Source organism: Pongo abelii, chromosome 3 (assembly GCF_028885655.2).
Source record: "Pongo abelii isolate AG06213 chromosome 3, NHGRI_mPonAbe1-v2.0_pri, whole genome shotgun sequence".
Classification (NCBI taxonomy): domain Eukaryota; kingdom Metazoa; phylum Chordata; class Mammalia; order Primates; family Hominidae; genus Pongo; species Pongo abelii.
Window position 1 is genome coordinate 38,002,392 of NC_071988.2, and position 22,126 is coordinate 38,024,517.

The 22,126-nt window shown below is 45.9% G+C and overlaps 1 protein-coding gene and 1 long non-coding RNA gene across 2 annotated transcripts in view; one reads left to right on the forward strand and one right to left on the reverse strand.

Annotated features, from left to right (window-relative positions):
• LOC112133076 (uncharacterized) overlaps positions 1 to 6,384 on the reverse strand; it is a 28,939-nt gene extending 22,555 nt beyond the window's left edge. The window contains exon 1 of the long non-coding RNA XR_010139664.1: positions 6,259 to 6,384. This is a non-coding gene — a long non-coding RNA (uncharacterized LOC112133076). The remainder of the gene's footprint in view (positions 1 to 6,258) is intronic.
• The window catches only part of KLF3 (KLF transcription factor 3), a 36,881-nt gene continuing 20,245 nt past the window's right edge, over positions 5,491 to 22,126 (forward strand). The window contains exons 1-2 of the mRNA XM_002814662.5: positions 5,491 to 5,929; positions 22,018 to 22,113. Coding sequence (XP_002814708.1) covers positions 22,057 to 22,113 — 57 coding nt within the window. The 5' untranslated portion in view covers positions 5,491 to 5,929; positions 22,018 to 22,056. The remainder of the gene's footprint in view (positions 5,930 to 22,017; positions 22,114 to 22,126) is intronic.

The window sequence follows — 22,126 nt, forward strand, 5'->3', positions numbered from 1 at the left end:
CTCACTCCATTATTCCCAAGACACACACTCTTCAACCTATTTGGAATGTCCAGTTCACCAATTCCTTGGCTATTTCTCTACAGCCTTACTCTGTTTTACCTCTCTGACTTCGATCCCAAGAACCAACATTTCCACTGTGTCACTGTCCACGGATTGCACTGTCCTGCCAAACACAATCCAAGACAACTGTCCACCTGCACTAGAAATGCTGAGAGCTTCTGGAGGTGGGAGTGGATCATACATCCAGTCTGATCTTCACCAGAACTCATGGTCACCTAACTCAGCCTCAATATTTCCTGGCAATTCTAAATTACATGGATGGATAGATAATAAAGGTGGAAACTTGCAGAGATCATGCAGAGAATCTCCAGACCTTTTGTAATGTTTTAGAGATAGATAATCCTTAGACTAGCATTTCTAATTTTACTTCAAGTCATATAGCTTTGTTTTCCTTTAAGGTAAATGTATCTGTGCTGCTCGTAAATTCACAAGCACATGACACTTTTCTGCCTTGGTAGCTTTGTCTGTCATCATACGAGGAGGAGAAATTCCCCGGGAAGAAATAGAAAAGCTCTAAAGTAGACTGGAGAAGAAATAAGGAATCTCAAGAAAATGTATTTGTGTAGCAGGAAGAGACTGCCTGAGATGGGATATATTGTGATGTAAGTCACAAAAGAGAAAGTGGAGGTTTGCAGTGGCTTGTGTCCACTAGCCCCTGAATACATTTCAACATGGTGTTATTGTCCTGGGGTAGCTTAGCTGTCATACATTAATCCACAAATACTTATGGAACACCTTCTACTTCTATTTGTCAGACACTGTTCTAGAAGCTTGGGAAAAAGTGAATAAAACAATGTCCCTGCTCTCACAGAGCTCACATCCTAATAAGAAAAAAAGGCAGCAAATAAACAAAAAAAGAAAGGGGGATTTTCAGTTAATGATATACAAAAAAAGAAAAGAAAATAGGACAATGACTAAACAATGAATGGGCATATTAGTCCATTTCGTGTTGCTGTAAAGGAAACACCTGAGGCTGGGTAACTCATAGAGAAAAAACATTTATTTGGCTCACAGTTCTGCTGGTTGGAAGGCTCCTTCCATGCATGGCAGAAGGTGAAGGGGAGCCAGTGTATGCAGAGATCACAGGGCAAGAGAGGAAACAGGAGAGCCAGGAGGGAAGTGCGAGGCTCGTTTTTTTGTTGTTTTTTTTTTTTTTGAGACGGAGTTTTGCCCTTGTTGCCCAGGCGGAAGTGCAACAGTGCAGTCTCAGCTCACTGCAACCTCCGCCTCCCAGGTTCAAGCGATTCTTCTGCCTCAGCCTCCCACGTAGCTGGGATTACAGGCGCCCGCCACCACGCCTGGCTTGTATCTTTTTTTGTATTTGTAGTAGAGATGGGGTTTCACCACGTTGGCCAGGCTGGTCTCGAACTCCTAACCTCAGGTGATCTGCCCACCTCAGCCTCCCAAAGTACTGGGATTACAGGCGTGAGCCACCACGCCTAGCCCAGGCTCCTTTTAAGAATCAGCTTTCTCCGAAACTAACATAGGAAGTGCTCATTTATTCCCCATCCTCAGGGAGAGATCCATGAAGGATCCACTCCCATGACCCGAACACCTCCCATCAGGCCCCGTCTCCAACACTTAGGATCAAATTTCAACACGAGATTTGGAAAGGACAAATATCTGAACCATAGCAAAGAGGAAGGGGGGTATGTTTCAAATTGTGTGGTCAAGGAAGTCATTCCTGAGGAGGTAACATTTGAGCTGAAAACGGAATGACTTGGAAAAAAAAAAAAAAAACTATCCACATGGAAATTGAAACGTTGGCTTTCTCTCACGAATACAAGATGGCTACCACAGCTTCAAGCATCACATCCTCACCTAACAACTTCCAAAGCAGGTCTGGGGATTTCCTTTTATCAGGAAGAAACCCCCAGCACACTTCCCTTCATGTCCCACTTGCTAGAACTAGGCTGCATACCTACCCTCTAACCAGTCACTGGCGAAGGAGACTGGGATTGGCTGGGAGTAACCAGGGTTCCTCTGCTGGGACCAGGCATTGGCATCCTCCACTGAGGATAGGCTTCCCACACCTAAACCAGACTGGCCTGCTGTCAGCAAGGAAAAAGGGCAAAGCAGCTACCACAAAGATCACACTTCAGATTGTCATGTAGGATTTACTGAACACCTGACCATGTTCCAGGCACTGTGCTAGTGTTAGGAATTTTAAAAAGACCCAGGCATCACTTTTACTATCTCACTCTGTTGCTTAAAAGCACTCAGTGGGGGTAACTCCCTCTTCCCTCCTCTCCAACATTTCAAAGCCCCTGGACTGATGGAGGTATAGTTCACTGCCACTTGCCTCCCTATAGCCTCCGCTTACCTCTTCAGCTCAGAACGACTCCTCCTTCCTCTCAACTCATAAACCACATTTATTCCTTTGACAAATACTCATTGAACATCTGGGCCCTGGGAATACATTTTTGCTGAAAAGACAAGGTCCCTGCCCTCATAGAGTTTCCAGTCTAGTGCCACAGAGAGATCATTAAACAGCCAATTACAAGAATAAAAAGTGTTACAAGAGCGGAAATAGGAGGATCCACTCCGATGACCCAAACATCTCCCATCAGGCTCCACTAAATGTTACCAGAGCACCTCAACTTGCCCAAAGGTGCAGTGAGAGAATACATATTTGGAGAAAATGTCATTTAAGTCAAGACTGAAACGATGATAGAATTTAGGGAAATGGGAGTACAGATCAGGTTGAGAAGACAAGGCTTTTCTACCTAGAAAAATGAGCATGTGCAAAGGGCCAGAGGCGGGGAGAGAGAGTTGGAAGAAAGGAATGGAAAGAAGTTCAGCGTTGCCGGAAAAGAGTAGGAAGAGAGAAGAGGGAGAAGTGTCTGTAATGACAGGCAGAGGCCAGGCCAGCAGGGGTGGAAAGCTTAGGACTTCATCCTCTGGGAAGCCATTGAAGGGACTGACATGATCAGGCTTGCATTTTGGAAAGGGCACTCTTACTCCCGTGCTCTAATGCCTTTTTCACGCTTCAGCCCATACTACAAACAGGATGACAGGATGACCAACAAGACATGGTGGCAACAGGCTGGGCCAGCATAGTGGCCGGAGAGTGGGTAGTGACGAAGGAGGTCCAGGACTCAGTGAAACATGGGCTATGCCCTGCTAGCGAGAAGGGCTTAGGTGCTTCTGTTGGTTTTTTGTTTTTTGTTTTTTGACAGTCTCACTCTGTTCAGTGACATGATCTCAGCTCACTACAACCTCCACCTCCTGAATTCAAGCAATTACCCTGCCTCAGCCTCCCTACATAGCTAGGATTACAGGCGTGCGCCGCCATGCCTGACTAATTTTTGTAATTTCCGTAGAGACGATGTTTCGCCAACTTGGCCAGGCTGGTCTTGAACTCCTGGCCTCAAGTGATCCACCCAACTCGGCCTCCCAAATTGCTGGCATTACAGGTGTGAGCGACCACGCCCCATCCTGTTGGGCACTTTGAAGAATGATGCTGTCGTTCACTGAGCTACCCAGCACTAGATAGATTCATTTCTGACAAGTTGCATTTGAGCAGCTTCCCACGGGGCACCGAACACACTGTGTTGACTAATTAACTTTTTAAAATGGCTTTTCTTCTCCTTTGCCGCCTGCCCCTTCCATATCAAAACCACTCCTTTCTTATCTTGGGTCACACTTTTCTCCGACAGGCCTGTTTCGCTCTTCCCCTTTGCGTCCACACCCACATGTAAAAAACATGGTTTATGTGCTTCAAGTTTTCGTCACTGTGTCCCTGGAGAAAAAAACGTACTTTTTTGAGCACCTACTATGAGCCAGTTCCACCAGCCATTCCTAACACGGTGTTCCGCTAATGCAAACCTTAAGGTAGCCAATCAGACATTTAATGATGTCAGTGATCAATAAATGGCAATTAGTAATTGACACGAATCCAACTTTTTTTTTTTTTTCTGGAATGTCTTTTATTCATTATGAAGAAAAAAAAACTCACACCCTTTACATTTTAAAGATGAAGCTTATGGGACAGCACGACGTCCCATGAGCCGGTGTCGGTTCTGGGTATCCTCCACGTGGCCTTTCCCGGACTTGCGTTATTTACAATATGCGATTTCACTACTTGAGGTTACCGAGTACTAATTTTACAATACTGTGTAGCTACATGAAGCAGCTCGGAATATACTATTATCACTCCGTTTTAAGCAGTACGATGTCTGGATGAAGCATCGAAGCGAGATGGGTCAACTTAAAGGGCCTTTAAAACATCTTGAAGCAATAATATGCCATACACTGAAGCAGGGGCGGTTTTAAACATTACACAGAACTTAAACAATCGAACCAATTTGTCCTTTGTTCTTTTTATTACATTCATTATTACATTAATACTGTTTAAAAAGAAACTCAAAAGGCATTAAACTTAGTTACCAATCTACACAAAGTCCTCGAAGGGGCCTGGCTTGGACCGAACGCGCGTTTGTGCCGCCCCGCTCGCTCGCAGCGCCCTGAAGGCCACTGAGCTTACGGCGCTCGGTCCCTAGAAGCGACTTGAAATGAGGGGGTCGCCAGGCCAGGCCGTCGCTCTGCAGGGGAGGATCCGACCAAAGTTTGCCAAGTTTCCAGGCAAGCCCAGCTGCGCAAATGCCGCTTTTTAGCTCCAGCGGCAGGCCTGGCCCGTGGGAGGTTTGCCCCGGGGGTCTCCGGGCCTTCAAAGAAAAGTCCCACGAGGCGGGGGGCGCCGCCTGGGCCGCCGGCCAGGGGGACCCGTCGCCCCGGGGCACAAAGAAAGAGCGCGCCTACAGGGTGTCCCCTGACCCCGGCGACTCGGGACCAGGGAGGCTCGGCGCGCCCCAGCGGCCGCTCTTCCCCTCCCGAACCCGCCCGGCCCACCCGCTCCTGCACCACGGCCGCCTCGGCTCGGCTTTTCTCTTCCAGTGAGCAGAGTGCGCTCAGCCGAGGAGGGGCCGCGCCGCGTCGGCCGCAGGGCCCAGCCCTTCCCGCCGCGCCCAGGGCCGCCCTTCCCGCTGGAGCCGGCTGATCGATGGCCCTGGCCGCCCGCGCCCCCCGCCTCGGCTCGCCCGCGAGCCCGGCTGTGTGTTTTGGAAGCGGCGCAGCGGGCCGCAGCCGTGTGACGCCCGGAGCGGGCAGCGCCGCCCTTCCTTCCCCCCGGGCTCGGGCGGCGGCGCGGCGGTGGGGCCGGGCGGGAGGGCAGGCGGGGCGCGGACTCCGGGGAGGAGGGCGCGGGGAGGAGGGCGCGGGGAGGGGACGCGGGCGGGGACGCGGGCGGGGGGCGGAGGCCGCGCCGCGCACGCCCAGCCCCACGGCCGCGCCGCGCCTCGTGGGACAGGTTGGGCCGGCGGGGCGGCGCCCGGCTCCGGGGAATAATGAGTGTCTGTCAGGCCGTCCCCGGGTGACTGGGCGGGGCGGGGCGGAGGCGGCGCGGGAGGCGGGGGTGGCGGGGGAAGGGCGCAGGGCGGGGTGCGTGTTTGCGCGAGTGACTCGGCCGACCCCTCCGGCGGCTGCCTCCACCCAAGTGGGTGGGGACCCGCCCAGCCCGGGCGGCCGCGGCGGCTCCCTCTCCCCTCCCTGACCCTCCCACCCCGGGTCCCAGCCTCTACTTACCCCGCCAGCCCCGGGAGGCTCGCAGAGCGAGCGGCGCCGGCGTCATGTGACTGCCCGGAGTTGGTGCCAGGAGCCAGAGGGGAGCCAGGAGCGGAGCCGCGCGGAGCCGGGGCTCGAGCCGGAGCGCAGCGAGAGCGCCCGCCGCACGCGCGCCCGTCCCCGTCCCCTGCGGCCGCCAACGCCGCCCGGACTGGAGCCCTGACATTGCTGCGCTCGGGGGGCTCCAGGCAGCCCGGATCGGGGCCTTTATTTCTCGTCGTCGGCGCCCCGCACCGCGCCTCGCAAAGTAAGTCCCGTCTGCCTCACCTCTACTCCGCACCCCGGCCCCTGCCGCCCCCCTCCTCGGCCAGTCTGGTTTCATTTTTTCCCCTGGAGGGGGCCGCGGGGAATGGGTCGGGGGTGCAGCGCTGGTGGGGGGGGCGCCTGCGGGCTTGGGAAAGTGCGGCGGTTCCACTTAGCCGGGGTGGGGGCGGAGAGCGAGCAAGGAGGAGGGGATCACGGGTTCGCGGTGAAAAGTGAGGGGTTGAGGCGAGGCACCGTGCAGACCCCGGGTGCGGGGGAGCGGGGCCGGCAGCGCCCGCCGCCGTCCCGGGCAGGGCGCGGGCGGGGCCTCACCTGTGTGGTCCCCGGCCTCCTCCCGCCCGCTCACGATTCCCTCCAAAGCCCCAGAAATCTTCGTGCTCTTCGCGTGTGGCAACGTTGTTTGGAGAAAGGTAGCGCCGAGGCCGCGCGCTCCTGCTCCTCCCCCTCCCGGTGCCCCCCCCTCCCCACCACAACCCCGGCTCCCGCGTCCTTCCCCTCCCCGCCCTCCGCCCGCGCCCCCCGCCGCCCCCCTCCCAGGACACGGCGCGCGGCCGCTCGCCCGGCAGAGCAAACTTGGAGCAGCCTCCCGGCCCGCTGGAAAGAAACTTAGGGCAATTGGGATTGGAGGCAGCATCCCATTCTTGGTTCTGGAGCCCAGGAGCTGCCAGGGCGTCTGGATCCTCCGGGGCAGGAGAAATGAGCTGGCCGGGTTTGGAGAGTCTTCCCGGGGGCATGGAGAGAACCTGCCGCAGTGCCTGGAGCAAGGATTGCAGCGTGGCTGAAGGCGGAGGACGCCTTAGGCAACTGCCTGCGGCCGAGCCTGATGGGGACCCAGGGACAGATCCCTGGATCAGGACCCATGGGACCTACCTAACATTTCCAAGTGGCTTTCTTAGAGATGGCAGATAAGACTTGAAATTGTCATATTCATTTTTTTGGGCAGATAGCTACTGACAAGGAGAGGCACTTTTCTGGTTTAAATTTTATAGCAGTATACAATAATACTAGAAGAATGTGAATGAGAGTTATTTTTAATAAGTCAAGTTAAACGGAAATTGGAAATTGCTCACCTTCTTGTATTTCAGTAAAATAAACATTTTACACTTAACCACTGAATTTCTTACTCAGAATTTATGTTTCCATTAATATCACCCAAGACATTTTAAATATATTGATTATATTCTCACAAGAGTCTGGTATATGGGAAAAAGTATGAAGTGGTATTCTGACAAGTACCTGAAATATGCCAGCAAAATCAAGTGGGGAATAGGCCAGTTGTTCATTATAGGTTTTTCCACACAGCAGTTTTGTGCTATCCTTTTCTGTTTGAATTTGAAGGAGCATTTTTATAAGAGAAATTCATCTGGATGATCTGCCTCACCCTAGGGAAGAAGACTTGCTTTTAGGGGAAAGAACAATCTGCTAGCATTAATATCTACAAATTTTTTGGAGTTAGTAATAGTGTTTAAGGAAAGTGTCCACGAATGATTTCTTCTGGTTTGAAAAGAGGTATGTTAGTTGACCTTAGGCTGTTAATAGAAACCTGAAATTAGATGTTCGATTAAATTAAACTCCCTAGAGAAACTGGTATCTTCATTTCTGCAGTCAGTGGGCTTTGCTGCAGAACTATTTATTGGAAGAAAAAAACCTAATGTACTATCGGTAAGTTTAATGATGATACATTGTAAAGAACATTTAGCTTGCATGAAAGAATGCAAGTATAAAAATCTCAACATGGGAATAACAAAGAAAAGTAACTGCTTAGACCACAAAACCTTGTCAGGTACAAAACAACAACAGAGTTTTGCAGAAAGCTATTGTTTTATTCACTGCAAAGTTTCTAAATTAAAACCCAATCTTGTTGCTATGGGCACAGTGATGCTTTTTTTTTTCCTTTTTTTCTTTTTTCTTTTTTTTTTTTCCTTACCTGTACTTAGTCTGCACACACCACATTCTTATCTCTGATAACGTAAGCTTGAGTTAAACAGTCCTGGCTAACAAAGTAAAGAGAAATAATGGGAAAGGAACTGTGAATGGATTTTACTATCTTAAAAATAACCCAAAGGGAAAATAGACATTTTAGAATGACTTCTAGAAATTAGTACTCTGGTGTACAGATTGTATAATAATTTTTAGATAAATGTCAGGAACAGAATCGCATTCTTAAAAGGCGAATTTCTGTAAACGTGTGTATATGTTGAACAGATGAGCAGCTCTGTGCAAAAATGTGTATAACTGCATTTGAAAAAGACAGTGAAAATTTTCGGTTACTCTAGATGTCCCACAGTCTGTCTTGGAATTTAGTTCTGTAACTAAAGGAGGCTTACAATTGCTCCAATTTTCGTTCTGTGGGGTACCCCAATTGTAATCTGAATTCCTAACAGCAGTGCTCTATCTTTTTTCCTCTTGATGCACTGAGGCTGAACCATAATCATTACCCTAACTCAGAATTTGATCAGAGCTAGGGACTAGCCATTGGAATGGGGCAGAAAGGGACAAAAGAAATCAGGAGGGAGGCTAGTGTTCATTAGGAAGGTCTCTGCTGCTTGAATATGATAAAATCACATTTCACTTATGATGTTTACTGTATGTGGCAGCTCTTATTTGTAAATAGGGCAGGTCCCCTGTATAAAGCTGGTGTTATTATTCACACCCATAGAACAAACACCTCCACCCCCCTGTTGTTGTCTTAAAAAACTCCAGCTGCTCATGAATATAGGGTCAGGGAGGGCCGGCTAAATGTTTCTCTGTGCTTTCTCTCCAGCACAGCCAGCAGAGCTGTTTCCTGTTCTTTGTTTCAAGGCTGGGGTTTGCGTCATACATTCCAAGTGGCATATGTGTGCTCTTTCCTGTTTCAGGCTGTTTTCTGGTAGATCAGTAGCCCAGACCAGGCTGAGGTCCCTGCCCCTAAACTCTGTATCCCCACCCATGGAGTTATCATGTCTCTACACACTTGATATTGCTTAAGACGCCTGTGTTATGTCATAATGAGAAGTCAGTTAACCTTTTTACGTACACCCTTTGCTCCACTGCATTTGTCTGGGTGAATAAATGCTTTTACCTTTTTAAATTTTTTATTGCCAGATTGTGATTTGGGGAAATTCGGGTCCATCTTGGCAAAGAAACCTAAAGGAGTTTTGTTTTTATTTGTTTGTAATTCTTGTGTTGAGGTGGTTAGGGCGTTTGTTTTAAGATAGGCATTTTGCCCTGAAGCTGTCAATTTTGGATCAGGATTAACACCTTACAGTTTGGAAGACCTAGCATTATCTGAAAGATGTGGTCCACCCTCGTTCACGTTTAACCCAGGCTGCTCCAGGTGGCTTCCGTGGATGGAGAATTTAAGCAATGTTGGGAGCCTGGCCTTAGTTTAAGTCTTGCTTATGTTTGGAAGGAGAAATCTTTAGAAAAATCATTGAAGCAAAGCATAAGACATTGAGAAAATCCCAGGATTATTTATTTTTAAAGACAAAGATTTAAATATCAGGATAATGTTTTAAGGACAAAGATTTCACTGTGCAATATTCTACATCTCATTTCCAACCCATTTTTAAGAATTAAAAAGCTCAAAGAAAAGGAGAACTGGCATTAACAAATTCTTTTAATGATAGATTGTTTGGAAAATTTTAATCTTCTATTTTGAAAACAAGAAGAATGCTCTTCTCATTTTTGTTTTACAATAATATTTTTCATTATTTTAAAAATATTCTATCAGTTGTGGGTTAATGAATTTCTGGGATAACTATTTAAGATCTGCCTTAATATTAGTTTTCTGTTGGTTCTTGAGAAACTAAGATTTAAGGAAATATTTGGTTGAAAAAGAAAAGTTTTGGAAAGTGCTCTTGTAAACTTACTTGGGGATTTTTTTTTTTTTTGATTGAATCATCTACAGCATCTCCGTGGAATTAATTTAAAGAGTTGCTGAAGCAGCAAATCAGGCTCTCTTCTCCCCAAAATTGATGATAATGATGCATTAGTTTTAAATGTCACATTCCACCACATTCTTTATGTATAAATGGAAAGTATAAAATATGATATTAAGAGAGTTATTAGTATCAAATAGTTGGCTACTGATAACCTTCTATGAAAAAAGCTGGGAGTTTTAGAAGTCCCAATAAGTTCTTTCTCCTTTGGGAAAAGCAACTGGAAATACTTAGCTGACCTGTAGGACAAGAGACTTTTAAGCTTAAAATTCATAAGTAACTCCAATAGAAGCAGGTTTTTTTGTTTGTTTGTTTTGGTTCCAAAGTTGCTAACAGTCTAACTAGGTTTGGTAAACAGAGTCTTTATTTGGCTTTCCCCAAATTCTTTCTTCTCTCTTTTGCAGGGAGATGAAGTGGTTAATAGAGATAATTAGGGTCTAATATATTCTATCAGAAAAAAATTCTGCAAGCTTCTAAATGCTAAGCTGAATAGTTGGGGAAAATTATCCTATCTTATAGTTTGCTATAATTACCAAAAAAATGGGAACAAGAGTTTTATTTCTTAACCATATAAATCATGATTCCTAATTTAATTTCATTGTGTCTCCATCCCCCCTTGAGATACTTGCCTTCTTAATATTTTCAAATCAACATTTTTGCTATAAAATGACAGATTTCTTAGACATCATTTCTTGTTCTCTGTTTTCACACCCAGTTGTGTTTAAGAAAAATAAATACACACAACCTCATTCTTGAAGGTACTAGGAATTACAATTACATTATTCTGGAACTTGGATTCTTTCTGAAGTGCTTCATTTGTCATTGGTTCTAGCTTTTTAAAAAAACAAATCCCTAGAATCTTAAAACAGTTGATATCTGGTTTGCTAGTATGTGATATTCTAGTCAGAATTCCTCTTGGGAGTGAGTTGGAAGAGGGTTATGGTGGTCGCTAGCATTCTCATTTTCAAGACCACTCTGTTCCTTTCTTAGACCACGTTTCTCATCGTAAGCAGTCATGCCTGAGCTGGAGACAGGAAACCAGACAGCAGTCTGCCCTGATAAGGGACAGCATTGTCTGAAGGCGGGGATAGCCCTGCCTTTCCCCCCAACTCAGCTCTCTTTCCTTGAAATTTAGTAGTCATAGAAGAGGCACAATGCTGTTGACAGTTTCTGAACCAGAACTAGGATTCATTTCTTCCAAAGCAAAAAAATAGTGTCCTTGGCCGGGTGCGGTGGCTCACGCTTGTAATTTCAGCACTTTGGGAGGCAGAGGTGGGCGGATCACCTGAGGTCAGGAGTTCGAGATCAGCCTAGCCAACATGGCGAAAACCTGTCTTTACTAAAAGTGCAAAAATTAGCCGGGTGTGGTGGTGGGCACCTGTAATTCCAGCTACTCAGTAGGCTGAGGCAGGAGAATCACTTGAACCTGGGAGGTGGAGGTTGCAGTGAGCCGAGATTGTGCCACTGCACTGCAGCCTGGGCAACAAGAGCGAGACTCTGTCTCAAAAAAAAAAAAAAAAAAAAAGGTGTCCTCTTAACTGGCCCTGTCCTAATTCTGTAATGTGACCATATTCTCTGGAACAGTAAGAGAAAAAAAAATGATCTGTGCATTTTGTATCCGTTGGTCAGAGGGTTTGTAGTAAAATTCTTTCTTTAGCAAAACAGGCTCCTGGAGGTTTTTGAAACTCACTCCATTGTGTCGGCAGGCTGAATTCATTATCATTTCTCCATCTAATTATTTAGAAGGGCTGGAGACAGAAGAGAGCAAGTTAAGTGGCCCTCTAGCCCATGCATTTCATGTAACCCCTGGGTCTGGCTCTTACTTACCCTGTTTCCTGTAAGGGGGCGCTCCCTGAGGCAGACCCTTTGCAGGAGGACCCAGAATTGCCCTGCTTAGTCTGGGACATCCTCAAGATGGTTGTCAGTCTCTGGAAGGCTTGTGGATCCTGCCAGGGATGGCCCAGAGCTAGTCTCAATCCAAATCAGTGGAGTTTGGCCAAATCTGGACATAAGAGATCAAATGGATATTGAGGTCAGCAGATTCTACCCTGGAGAGCGACTTGCAAATCAAGTGTGGGGTTTTTTCTCCTTTGGCCTATATGCTGTTCTTTCTGCTACCACTGTTGTTTAAGTGTAATCACTGAAATCCACTCCTTTATCTGTTCCTGTACTTTGCACCCCTGGTACCTTCCAAAGCTTCACACTCCAAAGCCTCTTTCATTTGTAAGATCAAGTTCCTGTTCTGAGTTTCCAAACCAGGGAGTTTTTCTCTCCCAGGCTCCCAAAGTTTTCACATTTACTTTGCATTTTAGAAGATGAGGTTTCAGGCTGGCTTCACCAGCTGCTGGACAGAGTTTCCATGTAGGACACCTGGTGCACCATCATTCCAGGGCCCTTGCCCTTAATTTATCCTAGCATATGAGAAGTGTAGTTTGACATCCATTCATTTATTCATCTCACAAGTATTTATTGAGTACCTACTTATTAGAGCTAATCTCAAATTATGTGCAATCATTACTCTGAGTTATGCCATAGGATGGAGTAGATCTACAGTGATCTAACCTGAAAAGGCATTTTGAAATCTTAATTGCCTGCTGGAACCTTCCCCTGGCACTGCTTCCCATGGGCCAGTGTGGCCGTGCACACCCATACCCTCCCTACTGGGGAATGACCCCAGCATTAGGCGATATTACCTAAAAGTCGGTCTCACAGCACAGGCTCTGAAGCAGAACAGAAAGTGCCCGGGTCTGCAGGCAGACACACTTCTGTTCCTGGCTGCAGCTCCAACCAGCTCTGTGAAATTGGGCGAGTCATTTCACCTCTGTTCCTCCATTTCCTCATTTCTAAAATGGGGATGAGGACCTGACCCTTCCACCTTTGTACAGTTATTATGAGGATTTCCGTATTTACTTGGGTCAAGCTGCCAATTTTTCTCAGCAGTTATATCGACAATGCAGGTGCACTGGCCAGGAAGAATAATTGCCTAATTTGGGGCCTTCAGAATGTGTCTTTTGATCTTGCATCCAAGTGTGCATACTGAGACAGGGTGGGCAGCAGGGGCCAGTTGGAAGGAGTGGAAACTGTCACTAATGTAAACAGACTGTCCCCACGTTCTGTCTTCTCCAGGGACCAACCTGTTCACAGAAATCACTATCCTGTACTTACTGTTGTTGGTGTAATGTTGTCCTCTGCCTGGGGAGGTGGAAGAGTGGTGTGCCAAGGCCACCAGTCTTAAGTCAGACTACCTTGGGTTCAAGTCCTGGCTCCACGAGTTAGCAGCTGTGTGATGTTAGGCAGGTTACTTGACCTCTCTGTTTCAGTGTTCTTTTCAGTAAAACGGGAAGGTAGTAACCACCTCATTGATTAAACAGCACCTGGGGATTACCAATCACGAAGGTGGTGGTGATTGGCAGTAAACCTGTGACATCACTTAGCCCCTTGCCTTCCTTGATCCCTTTTCAAAAACCTGTATTTGTGCACACACCCCTTCCCCATGCAGTTCCCCCCCACCTGCCTCCTCTCTCCCTTTCTCGCTTTCTTTTTTCTATTTTAGATTTTAAAATACAGTAGAGACCTCGACACTAGACTTGTTTAGAAGACCTCACTGAGTAGATAATAATAAATTATTTGAAGATGGTACTGATAAGGTCTCTGGAGTACACACGATGGGCCAGGCTAAGGTTAGGGGCAATAACTTTTTCTTAGGAAGTTTGGTTTACTAGGTTTCCCTTAGAGTTAGTTAGGCCCTTCGTCCCTATTACTTGTTTAAGGGAGATTTCAAGTGCATTCAGAGGGAAAGGGAGATGATTGTGGAACTCCTACTATAAGCTAAGTGCTCTTATGTTGTTAGCTCCTTAGGCTTGACATAAAAACTTCATTCAGGGAACAAGCCCGATCTCCTGTGGGGAGTAGGGAGGGAGCCCTCTCAGGAAGGCCAAGGCCTGCCTGTCTGTCCTTCCCAGTACTGGTGACAGTGTGGGACGCACCACTGGGAAAGCTAAAAGGCCTGGCCTATCTAGGTAAGAAGAGGCGGCCTTGGATCCCCCAGGGAGCAATCAGCTGGCTGCAGAGTGGGGAGGGCCTTGAGCTGGTCTTTGAAGAATTAGGGGGATTTAGATAAGCCGGAAGGGGAGGGGGCATTCCATTGCCGGTTGCCCAGCATCAGGGCCAAAAATGAACAAAGGCCTGGGAGTGGGCAGGGCAGCCAGCATGAAGGGCACTTGTTGGAGCAGGGGGCAGCTGGTGGGGAACGGGGTGCCAAGCATGGGTGCCTGAGCCCACTGTCAGACCCGGGGAGTGCACGGGAGGGAAGTCTGTGAGCTGGGGAAGGACGGGATGAGAAGAGATCTGTGAAAAACGTGGGTGGCAAGGGGCGAGGGCTGGACTGGAGAGGCTGAGGGAGACCAGTGGCGGAAAAGCTGCAGCAACGCGGGTGGGAGGCGCTGAGGGCCTGGCCCCCAAGGCAGGAGGGGAGAGCAAAGGAGGTGAGGAAGGCTTCAGAGATGGCCTCTAGGTTTCCATGGTGAAGGACCAGAAAATAAGGCCAATGGGAGGCAGGGAGGGGGCAGCCTTAGAGGCAGGAACAAGGAGGAGTAGGGTTGGTTTGGGCCACGTTGATAGCAGTGGTTCAAAATGCTTTTCTCTTTCTTTTCTGCTTATTTTTAAAGGGAGAGGGTAGGCTTCGCTCATGGTTTTGTATCCAAAGTTTCAGTGGCTCTCTGGGAGGAACTTCAGTGGACAATCCTCAGGAGCAGAGGAATGATCACAGCCCCACGGTTCCTTCTGGTTATTTTTAAGATTCTAACCATCCCTGTTCAGGCTGGAATTTCCAGGAACTGGCTGCTGCCCAGAGCCAACTGGTCCCTCCCAGCCTCCCACTCCCTGCAGGGTGGGGCCCCATGGGTGGAGGCTCCTTAGGGTGGAGTTGGGTGGGTCTCCAGTGATAGGGAGGGCACTGAGCAGAGGCAGATGAGAGGCAGCGTGGCCTCACACAGCCCTTCTGGATTTGATTATATAACACTTCACAGAGGAGAATTGTGAGGGCTTAGGCGAGGCCTTGTGAGATATGTACACAGCAGGATTAGACATTATGGGTATTTTTCAGTTTATCATGGGTTGCTTGCCCTTAAAACTAAAACACAAAATTGTCAGAGAGCATAAACAACTGTGTAACCCTAGTAGGGAAAATGATTCGAGTTTGCTGCAGTTTCTCTAAGAAGGGTATGGAATGCCACTAGCCAGATGGCCTTGAACTTAGAGGGTAGCATGGGTGTGGGTGTCCCCGCCCCCAGCCCTGCTTTGCTAGGCCTCAGTTTGGAAACTTGTCAGGCTTCTGCTTGGTTGTTACCTTTGCACCTGTCCTTATTGACATGCAAAACCAATTGCTTCACGTGGTCTTTCCGAAGTACAGGGTGTGGGCAGAATCTTATCTGAAGCCATGTCCTGTTTGGACAAGTTGGACTTGCCTTGGCAACTCTCCATAGGGTGGAGCAGATGGGTGGAGGCAGGAAAGTAAAATTGGGTGGCTTGTTAGCAGAGAGAGGAGAGAGGGTGGGTTGTTTGCTCACTGGATCATTATATTTCATCTGAAACGAAATAATTAATTTCTTTCCCATTTATAATACACATTAATGCAAAATAACTAATTCATGAGGAGCAAAGATTTAGAAACACCCCATGGAATTTTTCTCCTTTTCAAACCAGCCGTAGTAAGACAGGTGAAAATCACGGAGTGGCATGAAAATTTCCAAGAATGTCCAGGTAGGAATTTCCAGGTAGGTGCCAGGGCTTAGCTTTTCTTCAGGGAGCCTCCAGCTTAAAAATGCCTGCTGACATCTGTTGCCTGTCCCCTGTATTTCTGGCTAGGGCAACTGTCCTTAAATAATACTTGAGCCATTGGGGGATTTTGAAGAATTTGGGTAAAGAAACGAAGAGAGAAAAGTTTCTCTGGAAAGGAAGTTTAGCTACAGGGATGTTGCTTGCCTGCCCAGTTTTCCTAGCCAAGAATTACACACACACATGCACACACAGCCTTTTTTTTTTTTCTTTCTTTCTTTGCCTAAAGTTCCTTTGGGGAGTAAGGGTGGGGGAAGATAATATGTTTTCTCTTTTAAAAATCCAAAAACTTAGAACAGTTGAAAGGGAGGCTTAGCGATGGTGTGTTGGTGTATTGCTCCGTACGCCTAGCCGAGGTCAGCTGGGAGACGGAAGTTTGCTTGGAGGAAGGCAGGTGATTTGGAGCCTCGGGGTCAGTCCTGGGTTGGGGAAGATAATGCAGGCACCCTTTGAGGATCTGTGGGAAGAAATGAGGGCATGGAAAAAGGAAGAAATAGGGAGATGAGAAGGGAGAACGTCAGAGGCAGGTCTTGCTCTAACCCCAAGAAACAGGGAAGAAACTGCTCCTGATACGTACACATTCTCTCTCCACCTTCCTCCTCCCTCAGGAAGGGGCAGGCAGTTGTCTGTAAGGTCGTTTCTGTAATAAATCATGCTCTAGCCTCCAGGCAAGCTGCTTTCAGAGGAGGTTTAGTAACCCCCTAACCTCCTCTTCCATGAAGGACTGTGTGTGTGTTTCTAAGCCCTGCAGCTCACCTGCAGCCCCGCCCCCCTACCCCATAAAGCCATTGTGCACAGGCCTCAGACACCACTGGATAGGGCTCCAAAGCACGGCTGCATTACTTCTGAAACTTCATGTCAATGATTCACCAAGCCTTTTAATCTATAATCACGCAGTCTTGCATTTTGACAGAAATTTGACCCTTATTTTAACATCTGAAAAGTCAGAAGTGTAGGTGGAAAGAGCATGAAGGGAAATCTGTTTCTCCTTTTTGAGGACCGTTCATTTTTATTGGCCTTTCTCTGCAAAATAACACAGCTGGGGAAGATGGCATTTGCTCCAGTTATGGAAAATTATTTTGGCTGTGGTGATGTTCCTGTATATTTTTGCTTTTAAGCACCTCAATAACTTAGAATCTTTCATAAAAACAATTTTGCCCTTCCCCCCCTTTTAGATGCAGTTTTGTTATCCTGATATTGCTTAGTTTAGCATTAGAATGTATTTCTAAGACTAGCTAATGTATTTCTAAAGCTAGCTAAGCTAGTTAAATATAATGAAGATGTAAATGTGTTTATGATTGGAAAATAGTCGTCAGAAAAAATAGAACCACATTTAGAGCCTCCTCTTCTCTGTGATACCCACATAAAATGATTAATAGAATTCCTGAGCCTGGTTAAAACCCACTAGGTTTAAAGACCCCGAGGTTGGCCAACTGGATTGATTTACTGCCAGTGTCCTGGTCTCTAATGCCTGTTTTAGTGCGCCACCTACTGGTTCTGCTTCAGATTGCCGTCAGTACTGTATGATAGATTTTCTAAGCATTTGTGGTTTACTTAGCATTCTTTCAGAATGGTAATAACCCCAGTGCACTGAGCCACCCATGGGTACCAAAGACTGCCAAGTTTAGGGACCCTAATTCTTTCAGGGCTTAAGTTACTTCTCAGTTATGTGGAAGGCACTTTGAAGACTTTATAGTCACTCTTTTATGATTGTAGATCAGAACCTGTAAACAAATCAGTACCAATGACAAAAGTGGTCCCTCTAGTCAGAGAGATGGGTGCAAAGTATAGAAATTTTTTGCAAATACATAAACAGAAGCCTCATTTCTGTTCATGTGTTTGATTCTCTTTCTAAATTTGGTTCCTTCCTAGCTTGGCTTCCCTATCTTGTCTTTGTTAAAAGTTTTGATTATGGAAATAATACACTTGGCCGGGTGTAGTGGCTTACACCTGTAATCCCAGCACTTTGGGAGGCCGAGGCAGGCAGATCACTTGAGGTCAGGAGTTCGAGACCAGCCTAGCCAACATGGTGAAACCCCGTCTCTACTAAAAGTATAAAACTAAGCCAGGAGTGGTGGTGCGTGCCTGTAATCCCAGCTGAGGCTGAGGCAGAAGAATCGCTTGAACCCAGGAGGCAGAGGTTGCAGTGAGCCGAGATCGTTCCACTGCACTCCAGCCTGGGTGACAGAGTGGGACTCCATCTCAAAATAAAAATACATATAAATAATAAACTTTAAAAATAGAACACAGATGTATAGAAAGCTGTCCCACCCACTGCCACTCCCAAGAAGCTCCTGTTAACAGTTTTGGGTGTGTGGTTCCAGGCATTTTCTTTGCATGTCCTTTATCTTCTTGTTTTATATCCTGTGACTATCACTAAAAGCATCATCATTTAAAAGCTATTATCAGAAGCTACCAAATTGGAAACAAAGTGCTTGTAGACATGTGAAATAGTCAGTGAGTTTGATTCTATTCATTGTGATATTTGAATTTTGCACAGACTTTTTTTTTAATGTCCAGGAATGCATTATTTAGTTAGGAGTTTCAAAAATAGGTATTCTAATCCTATCATTCCTTCTTTGTTTATTAACTTAAATACTTCTGTAATGAGAATATCCCTTCATCAACATTTGGATTACTTTGAGGTACATTTCTGGGCAAATAAACATACCTTTGTAATTATTTTTTAGTAAAAGTAAATCAGGTTTTGTTAGTGCCAGTGTTTTTTTTTTTTTTTGAGACCAGAGTTTCGCTCTTGTTGCCCAAGCTGGAGTGCAGTGGCGCTATTTGGGCTCACTGCAACCTCCGCCTCCTGGGTTTAAGCAAATCTCCTGCCTCAGCCTCCCGAACAGCTGGGATTGCAGGCGTGCGCCACCACACCCGGCTAATTTGTTGTATGTTTAGTAGAAACGGGGTTTCACCACGTTGACAAGGCTGGTCTCAAACTCCTATCCTCAATGATCCGCCGGCCTCAGCCTCCCAAAGTGCTGGAATTACAGGCATGAGCCACCACACCCAGCCAGTGCCAGTGTTTTATACTAGACTGTGTTTCTCTTAGGATTACAAGTCTTGCATTTCCTTAAACTTAGATAAAACAAAAAATTAAAGAACAGTAGTGATTTAAATAATGTCTTAATGATAAAAAGATGTAGCACATTAATGTGTAATTCATTTCTAAAAGGATTCAGTAGTCGTTGCTGTGGCCATTAGACAAAGTCATTGAAAGCTCTGTGAGCTAAATGGTAGACTTAGAATTTGAACGAAGAGGAACTCCAGAGCCCATCGGCTTAATTTATTCTGCTGTGCTACAATTAGTGGTAGTAAAGAGTGCAGGATGACATGAAGTGTGGGGATGCTGGCCTCGCTCAGAAGCTGTTTTTGCAGTGGTACAGTTGTGAAGTGACAAGGCCTTATATGAGACCTCATACAGGATGTAGGCAGCTGTTAACTTTGAAACTGAATCTATTCTGAGTTTTATTTAAGGGTGGGGGATAGACCTCTAAGGCTAGGTATGTTAGCAAAGAGGCAAACACCAGACATTTTTGCTCCGAAAGTTGGAACCAACACATTTAGTGTTGTGTGTACAGAATATATATCCAGATTTTATGTGCATGTGGATATAAATGAGGGCAAAAGGAGTGTGTGTGTGTGTGTGTGTGTGTGTGTGTTTTAATCTCATTTGATAGATCTAAATCCTTGAGAAGCAGATAAGGGAGGCATGCTCTGCATTTTACAGATGATCACTCTTGCCCCATGGCTGCGTTAGTTTGCAGCCTGCTTGAGTCTCAAAAACATGGCTCCTTCCTTATACACCTGAGAATGTGAATGCTTTAATTTAGAAGCATTTGCATCAAGATACTCTCTAGTGGGATAGATGAGTCTGGAAGAGTGAATTCAGTGTAAAAAACTGGGGGTGAGGAGGTGGGAGGCTGCCACAGGGTGACCAGCCATGAGTCAGGGCTGCTAAATGATCTGACCTCATTGATGTAAGCAGGAGATCTCACATCTTTTGTTTATGGTCCACTGTGAGGCACTGGACAACAATTCTTAGAACCATGTTCATCTGTACAGCTGCTAGGCTGGGAACTGGTTAATAAGAGATCCCAAGACACAAAAGCGTTTTCATCCCTCATTATGAAATCATCTATTTTTCACTGGCTGTTGCGGTTTGTTCTTGCTGGAATACATAAGAGGGTAGTAGCACCATTGATTTGAGCAGCTTGGTATCAAATCGTGTTTGCAGATTACAATACACCCTGTGATGTAGGAAAATATAATTTTGAAGTCAAGGCCTTATGTGGAGTTATTGATGAAATTCATGTGTTGTCATGAGATTCAAAATAGGCTTTCTTCAATGAATCAATGAAGCACAAGAGCTATATAGTATCACTTCCATAATTGTATATGAAGATATCTTAGTATAACCCGTAGAGCACCAACACAACAAATTATAGGATTGCTATCATGGCGGTGGGGATGGGGGTTTTTAACACTGAAATACAAGAAGTAATCCAGAACCCTGGATTGCTGCAACTTCTTCAGTTGAAACTCACTCTAGAACTTGTTCACTTTGCCACTCAAACCAGGGTGATCTATAAAGACCTTACCTCTAACCAAAGCACTGAGCACTTAAACCAAATTTGGCTAGTGAGTGCCTGAAGTCGATTTCTGAAAGTGTGTCTAGTAGCAGGACAGTGTTTCTGTAACTGAGGAGACACAGTTGAACATTGAGCAGACTGAATATTTCATCTTGTGAAGAAGCAGTCGGCTTGATGTAGATTAGTGTTAGAAGTGGACTATACAGAACACAGAAGAAAATAGAAGGGATGACAAGCAGAGAACAACAGAAGAAAGGGACAGGACAGGATCAAGGTGGATATTTCCTTTACAATAGGCTCATTTCCTAATGAGGAGAAATCTGAGTGAAAACAAGCTAATATTCTTCATATGTGAAAAGTGCTTAGAAAACAGTAAGAAGTGGTGGAGGCTGTCAAGCCCTAAGTAGGCATTTCTCAAAAGAAGAAATCCAAATGGTTAATAAAGCTGAAAAAAAAATAACTTCAATAACCAAATCAATTTAGAATAAAAATCATTTGCCATCGTGAGATTTAACAAGTTGGCAAGGTGTTTATCTTTTATAAAACAAGTACATGTTGCTGGTGGAGATTTGGGGAAACAAGTTGTATTTTATTAATGAAAATAATAGTTCGTCTTTGCCAGATGATGCATCAGGCGCTTTGGGAAATGTATATACTTCTCACCCAGGAATTCCCCTACAGAAAACTTATCCTAAAAATTAATGGTGTGCAGGAGAATATATTTAAAGAGGCTCATTGCTGTTTGTAATGGCGAAAATTTAGAAGCAACCTTAAGTGCCTAATAAAGAGGAAGAAGTTAAGTAAACTGATATGTTCACACAGTGGCACGGGGTATTTGATGGTGCAGAACCATACTTACTGTAAAAGAAACATTTTCACATAAATTGTTCAGTGAAATGATAGGTACTAAATACCATGTACACTGTGAGCCCAGTTTTAAAGAGGGTTTGTTAGAATAAAAATGAAATTTTAATGATGGTTGGTTCTAGGATTTCTTTTTGCTTGTCTTTTTTTCCCTTAATTTTTCTGTGACCAACATCAGGAGAAAAGGGAAGATGTTTAACAATCATATGTAATCTGAACCTCTAAAGAGTTCCACGGCAATCCCAAGCAAGCTTTGGTGCTGAGAAGGGGCTGTACATAGTGTTCCAGAAAAGTCAGGGTTTCTGTATTGAGTTAGAAATGCTGGTTGGCTCTCATCTGGTTATGACCATGGAGTCTGGTTTTAATTATGTAAATGGCATCTTTCATAGGTAAGGGAAACAAATTCCAGCCATTCCAGGGGTAGGGGAGAAAAAGGAGTAGAGAAGTGGGGTGAGGAGTATTATATTTCATTTTATTATTTATTTATTTATTTTTTTTTGAGATAGTGCCTCGCTCTGTCACCCAGGCTGGAGTGCAGCGGTGCCATTTCGGCTCGCTGCAACCTCCGCCTCGTGGGTTCAAGCGATTCTCCTGCCTCAGCCTTCCGAGTAGCTGGGATTATAGACGAGTGCCACCACGCCCAGCTAATTTTTGCATTTTTAGTGGAGACAGGGTTTCACCATGTTGGCCAGGCTGGTCTCGAACTCCTGACCTCAGGTGATCCGTCTGCCTCAGCCTCTCAAAGTGCCGGGATTACAGGGGTGAGCCACCTTGCCCAGGCTATATTTTATTTTTACTAGTTTGCATTTAAAGTAACCTTGAGACTTAGATGGATACCTTGTTTTGTTTTCTAGGCCGAACACCAGAGCACCCTAGAAGGTTTAACTAAAAGAATGCTCATGTTTGACCCAGTTCCTGTCAAGCAAGAGGCCATGGACCCTGTCTCAGTGGTAAGTTTTCCAA